The 10,252-nt window shown below is 34.1% G+C and overlaps 2 protein-coding genes across 3 annotated transcripts; one reads left to right on the top strand and one right to left on the bottom strand.

Annotated features, from left to right (window-relative positions):
- Positions 1–412: 412 nt before the first annotated feature.
- LOC107644261 (uncharacterized) lies at positions 413–3,765 on the bottom strand. 2 transcript variants are annotated; one of them, XM_016348082.3, is made up of 3 exons: positions 1,945–3,763; positions 939–977; positions 413–552 (listed from the first exon to the last, which is right to left on the bottom strand). In XM_016348082.3, exons 1-2 carry the CDS (start codon positions 3,067–3,069, stop codon positions 966–968), a joined length of 1,137 nt encoding a protein of 378 aa, XP_016203568.1. In that variant the 5' UTR covers positions 3,070–3,763; the 3' UTR covers positions 413–552; positions 939–965. The 2 variants fall into 2 exon arrangements, with proteins under 2 accessions (XP_016203568.1, XP_016203566.1); XM_016348080.3 differs by lacking the exon at positions 939–977 and having other exon boundaries at positions 1,945–3,765.
- A 4,771-nt stretch (positions 3,766–8,536) lies between these two features.
- Positions 8,537–9,183, top strand: LOC107644258 (uncharacterized). Its single transcript, XM_088487624.1, has 3 exons — positions 8,537–8,814; positions 8,895–9,005; positions 9,117–9,183. Exons 1-3 carry the CDS (start codon positions 8,537–8,539, stop codon positions 9,181–9,183), a joined length of 456 nt encoding a protein of 151 aa, XP_088343750.1.
- The last annotated feature ends 1,069 nt before the right edge of the window (positions 9,184–10,252 follow it).

Here is a 10,252-nt window from a genome sequence, read left to right as displayed (position 1 = left end):
AAGTTTAAAAAACAAGACTATGAAAAACATTCCCCCATGACATTAGAACTGTCGCTGACATAGGAAACACTTGTCAATCTTCTATTTCTAGATGTCATTGTTAAATAGTATCAACTAGTCCAAATACAAACTATTTAATGGCTAACCACTTCTCAACTAGTCCTAGCACACCCTTGATTATCAAAATCTATTTAGTATACTAACATTCAACACAAATCTGTTCTCGTAACTTTAATTCCATTTAACCCTTCACTCCGCCCAAACTTCTTAGTAACTTTTTGTTCTGAAAAACTCTGCATGAAATATGACAGCTTGTTCTCCTAACTTTAATTCCATTCAAATTTGTTGTGATAACTTTAATTCCATTCAAATATTCACTCCAGCCAAACATATGAAGTTGAAAAACATCGCATGAAATAAGACAGATTGGTCTGCTAACTTTTATTCAATTCAAATATGTTCTGATTAACTTTAATTCCATTCAATTGCACCCGTAGATACTTGCGGTGATTATCTGGGACGGAGGACTAATGGGAATCCATCACCCGCTCCCTGAAAAAATGGGGAGGAAGTGAGGAACATGTGAAATTCCAACAAAGGAAAATTTACTTAAATGCTCTTATATACATAACAAATACGATAAAAATAATAACATAGAAGTTGTAGTATAATTACATAAATTACATAACATATTTATTATACATATAGGTTATGATGGCTGAATAAGTCGAATTGACAAAAATAATGTAATTGACTTTTGAAATAAAAATTTACCAAACAAAATTTTAAAGTAAAGCATTAGTATTAAATTTGATTCCGAAGAGGCCAAACACAAATCAAAGTATAAAGGAAAATTCACACTAGAGAGCTTCAACATTGTTTGGATTAATGTGTAGCCAGTTAAATTTATACATGTAACATGGTAGATTGATATTTACCCATATGTAACAAGGATGAAAGCCATGTCAAGCCTCAATCTAAGTTAACCACCAATACAAGATCAAAATCAGTTTCATAAATATGAACAGTGAAGCTATATCATAGTCCAACATCTGATAGAAAATAAATAAATAAATAAATACAATAATTATGCAAAGAAATTCACCAAATAAAATCAAATGCAATTCCAAAGAATTCTGTATTGTTTCATTTTTAACATCCCCATCACAACACCACGCAACAAAACTCCAAGCCAGTAAGAGTTTTTTGAAAATGCTTATAAACAGAGACTTAGAGACAATGGAATAATGTCTCTGAAAAAGTATTTGATAATGTACATATTTTCAGCAGGAGCAATTTCCAAGCAATACATCTGAGTAGCATTAATTAAGAAAATGGCCAAAAATTTTGAGATAACTGAACCATATTAACCTTAACTTGATGTTGCTTAGGCTGATGAAAAGAGGGGACATGCATTTTAGAAGGTGGGTTTATTTTTAAGATGGAAGTGAAAACCACATGGCCTAAGAATAAATTCTCAATACCTACTTAAATTTCCTTTTGAGACAATTCCTGGAGGATTCAATCAAATAAACAATAGTTCATGGTTTATGATAAAACAGTCATAGGTATTAGTTTGATATATATATATAAAAGGAAAAATGAGTTGGATAGCAGAATATCAGAGAACAAACAACAAAACAAAATTTTCAATCTTTTTAGTTTTGCTTGGCATGATAAATATATCATCTCGTAGAATAACAGTAAAGAACACTCAATTGCTATAAAGAGAGCTTAAACACTAAAACTGTAAGCTATAACTAGGAATATCATCTAAAGAATCAACAAAGCAATGGAATTAAAAAGGATGATAGCAATTGCAAAATTAATTGATGTTATGGCATTGCCAAAGTCATCTGACCCAACAGACACAGAATTTACAGAACTATGATAATATTCAGCAACATTGGAGATGTAATTTCAATTTCAGTTGATGTATCTTACCTTCTTATCTAAATTCAATAAGCCCCTGGCAATCATTTCCCGAAGAAGTTTTTCTGCCATGTCATTCTCATCTTTTTCAAACAAAGCATGAATAACAGTTACAAAAGTCACAGCATTTGGTAAGCAACCATTGTGTTCCATTTCCGACAGCTGGGTCAATGCTTCTTTAAATAAGCCCTTTTTGCAGAGCCCATCGATCTTAATATTGTATGCCCTCACATTTGGAGGACAGCCTATAACGCAAAAATCTTGAAAAATCTCTTTTGCATTGTATAGGCCATCAATAAGTACTCTGTAAGTGTTTATATTTAGATCAATGCCACTCTTTTTCATTTGATTGAATAACATAAGTGCCTTGTCAAGTTGTTTGTTTTTGAACAACCCATTCAACAAGGAATTGTAAGTGACTATATTAGCGGTTTGACCTCTATCATGCATCTTGCCAAAAAGCTCCAAAGCACAAGAGATTCTCTTTGATTTGCACAAGCTATCAATAAGAATAGAGTAAGTTACCGTGTTTGGAACCAAGTAGTTATGAAGCATTTCTTCAGAGAGATTCAAGGCTTGATCGAGCATTTTACTTTTGCAGAAGCCATTAATCATGATATTGTAACTTTGAACATCGGGAGAAATTCCCTTAGCAAGCATTTCAGAGAATAAACGAAAAGCAAGATTCACAAGTCCTGCCTTGCACAGGCTATCAATAATTGTGCTGTACATGACGACATTAGGAACAATCCCATGCATTGGGATCTTTCTCAACACTTGAATAGCAGCTGATGTGTGTCTGGTCTTACAGAGTCCCTGAATCAAGGTCACATAAGTGACTTCATTAAACTGAAATCCCCGGGCTTCCAACAGCTGAACATGGGGTAGGACGGCGGGGAAATCGTTCCTCTTGGCAAGAGCCCCCAAAATCATGTTAAAAGAGTTGATGGATGGAGGAGGACGCATAGAGAGCAAGCGAGTGAAGATATCAATATATTTATCAAGTGATTGGGACTGAGAGTTAGAGTGTAGGGATGAAGTTGAAGGGAAGCAAAGACGGAAAACGGAGTTGGGAACAGAATAAGGAGAGTACCTTAACATGATTCGTGAGAGTGAGAATGAGAACAATGACAACATTCTTGCAATCAAGAGATGAATTCACAAACACAGAATTAAGAATTAATGCAGTGAGAATTAGAGAAATTGAAGAAGGTACGAGACAGAAATGATTATTGTGCATGAGAATTACACCGCCAACACCCACCCCCTTTCTTGGTTCCTCATTCCTACTGTGTTATCATTCCAAACAGGGGCTTCCTCTCTCTTCAACTCTTGATTGGCCCTTTCTCTTTTTGTTTTTGGTGACCGATTGGGCCCATCTCTATTGTTGCTTCATTTCACACTTCTCTTGTAGCAAGGACTGACCCAGATCCAGACCCTACTCAGCAACCAGGCCTAGTGAAGGTTCTGAAGTCTGAAATGAACATGGATCTGAAAACTGGATCGATCTGACCGTGAGTATTGAACCATCCAATCAAATCAGAATCGGCCGATTCGAATGGAAAACACAATTATGGCTGTTTTCATGATTTATTGTTTTGTATTTTGTGATTTTGTGTTTGTTGTGATCCTGGATTGATGAATATTGAACTGTTTTGTGATTTTTTGTTTGTGTTTGTACGGCTGGATTGCTGATTATTGATTATTGAACGTTTTATTGATTATTGAAGTATTTTATGACTTAATTATGTCTAGATTGTGATTGTCTTCATACTTTATTGTTTTGTGATTTTGTTATTTGTGTTTGTGCTGCTGGATTGATGATTATTGAACTGTTTTGTGATTTTGTGGTTGTGCTACTGGATTGTTGGATTGCTAATTATTGATTATTGAACGTCTAATTGATTATTGAACTGTTTTGCGACTTAATTATATCTAGGTTATGACCGTCTTCATAATTTATACTGCATCTTTTGATTCTTCTATCCAAAATCTAGAGTTGGAACTGAGACGAATTGAGCCAAGCTAAATAAGCTCAAGCTCGGTTTACAAAAATTGAAGTTGGTTCATAACTCGACTCATTAACAATTAAGCTTATTTCTTAAGTTCAAATTCGACTCACCGAAAGTTCACGAGCTGGCTCGAGCTCACGAATTGACTCAAATAATAGGAATCGATAATTCTATATCAATAAATTATAACTTATATATTTTAAAAAATATTTAAAAAGATCAATTTTATATATTATTTATCTATCAATAAATTATAAATTTTTTATTTATGTCCTACATCAAAATTATATATAAAAAATAAATATAAAATTTTAAATAATTAAGATTATATATATATAATATTAAAAGTATAGATTAAATGTATATAGGATATGTATATATATATAAAATCGAGCCAGCTCACGAACTAATGAGTTGAGCTTAGCTCGGCTCAAGCTTGACTCATCAACTCACGAGTTTAACTTATCGAACTATTAACGAGTCAAGTTTAAACTAACTCATGAGTTGACTTGACTCATTTCCAGTCCTACCAAAAAGATGGAAATATAGGTAAAGATGATCCTAACATAAAAATATAGGTGAAAATAATCCCAACATAGTACTTTTATGTTGGTATTTTATATTTGAACATTTTCTTGTTATTTAACTTGAATTTGTACTTTGAGATAATCTTATCATAAGACTCTGATTAATGATATTTTATGTAATGATTTAAATTTAGAAGACATCTTAAAATTTATATTAGACTATAATTATATTTTAAAATATTTATTTATTATTTTATTATAAAATAATTTTTTCAATTGAACCATAATAAAATCAGTTGAATTAGTAGACCAATGACAAACAGTTCGATCAATCCAATTTTCAAAACCGGAGCTAAAATGGAATGCAATGAGTTGAAGAGTGCATTCGCACGGCCTTAGTCTGATTCTTTTCTATTAAATTTAACGAATAATATTACCTATCCAAATTTTTTGTTAACCAAATTTAACTAAATTGATTTAACATAACAAAAATTAGTTATGACTAATATTATTCTAAGTTTTATTATTTAACTTAGTTAAACTTAATTGATAAAAAAATTTAAATGTATAACATTACTTAAATTTAAACTTAATAGTAGCACTCTAATTAGTATGTGTAAATGACGCAAACTGAATGATTAAATTATTATTACTATTGATAATAATAATAATAATAATAATAATAATAATAATAATAATAATAATAATAATAATAATAATAAATATTTGCTTGTGAATGATGTCACATATTTAAGATGTCAATATAACATGATTAATAGGGGAGTAAAAAGAGAAAAAATAACAAAAATAAAATATAAAAAGCATATCACAATTTCCTTAAAACTTTCCTGCATACATTAAATTTGTTGATATGCTTGCACTAACCAATAATACAATTTTGTCCGAATGTTCTCACTAACTATTATACACCACTGGCTTCTTTTTCATTAACTATTAATTAATGCTTTTCATACATTGTTTACAAAATAAAAAATTTGTTCCAGCTATTAAAACTCAATAGTTTCCGATAAAGAATACATGCCTAATACAATAATCACTTTGAAAATCAAGACATAAATAGAGATTAAAATTCTATCCAAATTTCAAAGACTATGAAAAAATTTCCAAACTTAAAAGCAAAAAAATAACTGAATTAAAAAAAATTAAGGAAACAAAAAGAAGGGAGTTGAAGAAGTGCAGTGAAAACCTTGAAATCAGCTCAAGTTCCTCTCTATTAGTATGGATGATGCGGTGAGCTGAGAGGTCACCATTGACAAAAGTTACTCTTGGCTGCAAAAAAGAAAGAGAAAGAAGACCGAGGCACAAGTTAAAAGAAGTACATTATCTACTCTTTTTGACTAACCTACTGTCTTTGATTGAAATTTCTTATTGCACATATGCATTTACAGTTTTTCACATAATCAAACAACTAAGCTAATGAAAAACAAAAGGATAATCTAATTTTTTTTTAATGGCAAATATTTCTTGCTATGACATGTGGGCTTCATTAAAAGGGTCAAAATTTCATATCCTAGTTCCTATAAAAATTTAATCAGGCAGACTATAAACACAATCACATTAGCTGCAATAACATAACCAAATAAAAGAATATGGCATATATATATATATATATATATATATATATATATATATATGGACCTGCTACACATACAAGTAAAAAAGGCTTACAAGCCTTATAAGTTAACTCAGCCCAATAACTTGTCCACGCGTACTCACTCCCTTTGAATGAGCGTCAACCCACGCGCGTCACTCAAACGGTTACTTTTTGGAATAAGCGCTCGTCATGGCTAACTCTTCCTCTTCTCCTTCAAACAAAACACAAACCACAAAGTTTCGAGCAACATTCCAAACTGAAGAGACATTATTCAAGGTCGAACTCGTTGCGAAGATAGAACTCTCCATCAACAATCTTCAGAAAAAACGAAGAAATATTATTCAAGGTACGTTACTATTTTACTCATCTTGTACATTTTTCACATTTTTGTTTCTGATTTCGAAATCGAAGAACTAGGTTTTACTGTTCTTCCATGTTCTTCTAGGTTTTACTGATCTTCTTGTTCTAAATCTCATATCACTGTTTTTACTGTTCTTCTTATTCTAGGTTTTACTCTTCTTGTAAGTTCCTCTAGATTTTATTGTTCTTCAAAATGTTTCTAGGTTTTACTGTTCTTCTTATTCTAGTTCTTCTCGTAACTTATTTTTAGTTGTATATTGCTTAATTTGTTGGGTGTATATGGAGTAATTTGTATGGGTGTATATGGTTGATTGTTGGGTGTATATGGCGTAATTTCTTGGGTGTATATTCCTGAACCCATATCATGTAATATAATCAACTGTTGCAACTGTCCTAATATTGCTTGTCCTTGGGTGTATATTGCTTGACATTGTAATATTGCTTGAGCTTGTATATTTATTCATGTTTCAGTGAATTGAACATAATTTTGAACTGATCTAATTAAATACTTATGAAATTGGTTTGGGTGTATGTGCCTAATCTAAGTTTTTATCGTTCATCTTGTTCTAGCTTTTACAGTTCTTCTTGTTCTAGTTCTTCTCCTAACTGATTTTTGTGTGTATATTGCGTAATTTGTTGGGTGTATATGGCGTAATGTGTTGGGTGTATATGGCGTAATTTGTTGAGTGTATATTTCTGAACTCATATAATTTAATATAGTCAACTGTTGCAAATGTTCTAATACTGCTTGTCCTTGGCTGTATATTGCTTGACATTGTAATATTGCTTGAACTTGTATATTTATCGATGTTTGATTCAATTGGACATCATTTTGAACTGATCTCATCAAATACTTATGAAATCGATTTGTGTGTATCTGGTTGATCTATGAGTGTATCTTACTGATATCCATAGGTGTATTTTTCATTGCAGTAAAAATGGAAGGCAAAAAATAACCTGAAAAAAATGTAAGAACAAATATATGTCTTCTATTCCATGAAATGAATCAAGACAAAGCTGAAGCCATTAGCGGAAGTCATGCAATAAAACTGTTCAGACCATCCTCATTGTAAGACCCAGAACTTTTGAAAAGTCTTATTATGATCAAGTCTCAAATCATATAGTTATTTATAGCCTTAATTTCGGAAATCATTTTATTAAAGATGATTAAGGCAAGTTTTGATTTATTGAATTTGAGATAAGTTATGGTTATTATCCAATTTTATAATTATTGGATTATTTTCTATATTTAAAGTATAAGGTTGATAGTTATGAAATAATAAGGATTTTATATGATTTGGATTAGATAAATAATATTTTAAATATTATTACTGCTATTTTGAAAAAATGAAGAAATTAAGTATACTATTTCTAATTTTTAGATTTGGGCATTTTATTGAAAATAATTTGTGAAATTGGTGAGCAAATAGTATTTTCTATATATAATTAGTGTTGGATTTAATTTGGATTTCAATTACTATATTATTCCTAATTTTAAGTGAAATTACCAATTTACCCCTAACCCTAATTTCACTCAACACCTTAACCTCTCTAACCCTAGCAGCCGCCACTGAAACCCTCTCCCAAAAACCCAGTAGCAGCCGTGCCACACAAACACGGTTTCCCCCTTTTCCCATGGAAGAAACAAAACAAAATCAAGAGAGAGGGAATAGCGTGCGACAGGGAGAAGGAAGAGAGGAGAGAGAGAGAGGCGCCGTCATCCTCGTCGCCGGACCCGCAAGGAGCGTCGCCGCCGAGCCCATCACTGTGTCGTTGTCTTCATCGACGCCAGCTAAAGAGAGATACGACGGAGAGAGAGAAAGGGCCCGCGGAAGGGAAGCGTCACCGTTCCCTGAGACCGCACCGTCGTCGCTGTCCATGTTGACCCACGAGCCGAGAGTGTGAGCGCGGGTGGAGGGCGGCACTGTTGTTGCCACCGTTTCTCCCAACGGCGCTGCTATCACCACCGTGAATCGCGATCTGGAGAGGGAGGAGATGCGAGCCATGGTTGGAGGGGAGAAGACGCCACTGGAAGCCGCCGTCGTCCTCTCTGCGCCACCGTCGTCCTTGCCACAGGGTCAGCCGCTGTCATGTATGGCAGAGCCAGAAAGAGAGAGTTCAGGAGCAGAGCAAGAAAGAGAGAGATTTTAGGCTGGGCTGGGAGTCCAACCACCGTGTCCAGCCGCCGTCTGTGTTGCCGGTGCCGCCTCCGCCGGAGCTGTCGCCATCAGAAAGGGGCTCAGGCCGCCGCAGGTGTCACTGCCGAAGAAGGGAGCTGCATCTCTGTGATTCCGACCGCCAGGAGTGGTTTTGTGACGTTAGGGACCACCGCCGGAGCTTCTGGCTACTGCTGCCGTCGCCGGAAAAGGTTGTCGGTAAGGGTTTTAATTGTGGTTTCTGTCCTTTTTGAATTCCGGGAATATTATAGTCACTGCGTGTTGGTTTCAGTTGGCGCGATCGGAAATTGTCGTCGCTGCCGCTTGAGGTGGCTGCCGGGCTGCCGTTGAACCGGTTCGGAGACCGCTGCCATTTCGGTTCAGCCATTTCTCCTTTGGTTCGGTAAGCGTTTCGATTCGAAAAGCCTTTTGTTACTGTTCTGTCATCATGCACTGAGGTTTGTGGCATTAATCGCTATACGATTGAGTTTCGGTTGTTGTATGTTGCGATTAGAGTTGTTGAGACTGTTGCGGAAGTGGCTTGGAACCGAGGTTTTGGCTGCTGGGATTTTGATTGTTGATCTCGGGTTGAGGCGGAAAGGACTCTATGAGACTTTTGGGTTATGGATTTGCGTTGAGGTAGGGGCGCTTTCCAAACACTATAGTTTATTATTGGAATTATTACATATGGGTACTGATGTGAGATATTGTGTATTTGGTGATTGTATCTGCCTTATGTATTATTTGATTGACTCGAATGACTATGGATATTGGTTTGGCCGAATTGTTGTGTGGCTTGTGAAATGTAATGTTTGAAGTTGATTCTTTAAAGATTTGAAATGAGTTTAATCCGTTGAGGATTGGTTTGAATTGAGTTAATTATTTTGATGATGTGAAAGATAGAATACTCTTGAAATTCAGCCTGGGTTGCTTTAATTGATTTGGTTTTGATAAATGATTTATTGCTGAACTGATTCTTTAAAGCTTTAGAAATGAGTTAAATCGGTTGATATTGAGTTGATTTTTGAAATGGCTTCCTTGAGATATGCCACTGAGGCGACTGTTGGAGTTAGCTTGCTTTTGAATTGATTTCTGGTTTTGAGCTGTTGAAAAGGAATGAGAAACGGTTTAGTTGGGACCCGAACCGGGTGGCAAAAGTCCAAGTTTTAGGGGAGGTGCTGCCGAAATTTCTATAGGATCCGAGTCCTTATTTGAAATGTTAATTAGGGAATTTTGAGTTTAATGCCTTTCCTATCTATTTTGAGGATTGTGAAATTATGGCTTCTTTATTACCTTTACTTAGAACAATTAAGAAAGCAATGAAGTTATGCTTTGAAAGAATTATTGAAAAGAGAATCATGATTTATCCTTATTTTCCAAGGAGAACAGTATGTCTTTGGATACAAGTCATTTGAAAGAGAATTTTGCTTTGAGGCTGTTTTAAAAGGTAAAACGGGTTTATGTTTTTCTCTATTAAACACAAAGATTGTCCCTTGGGAGAGTTTTCGTGATTTTAAAAGGAATTGGATTTCGATTGATGAGCCTCATTATTTTGACGTTTTAAATAAGATTCAAAGTATCTTTTGAACTCTAGTTTAACACAACAAAAATGATTCTCTTATCAGTTTGAAACGCTTCAGATTTAATTAT

This window comes from Arachis ipaensis, chromosome B5 (genome assembly GCF_059453495.1).
Source record: "Arachis ipaensis isolate K30076 ecotype BB chromosome B5, ASM5945349v1, whole genome shotgun sequence".
Classification (NCBI taxonomy): Eukaryota; Viridiplantae; Streptophyta; class Magnoliopsida; order Fabales; family Fabaceae; genus Arachis; species Arachis ipaensis.
Note: the sequence above shows the minus strand (reverse complement) of the source record. Positions and strands in the feature narration are given on the sequence as shown.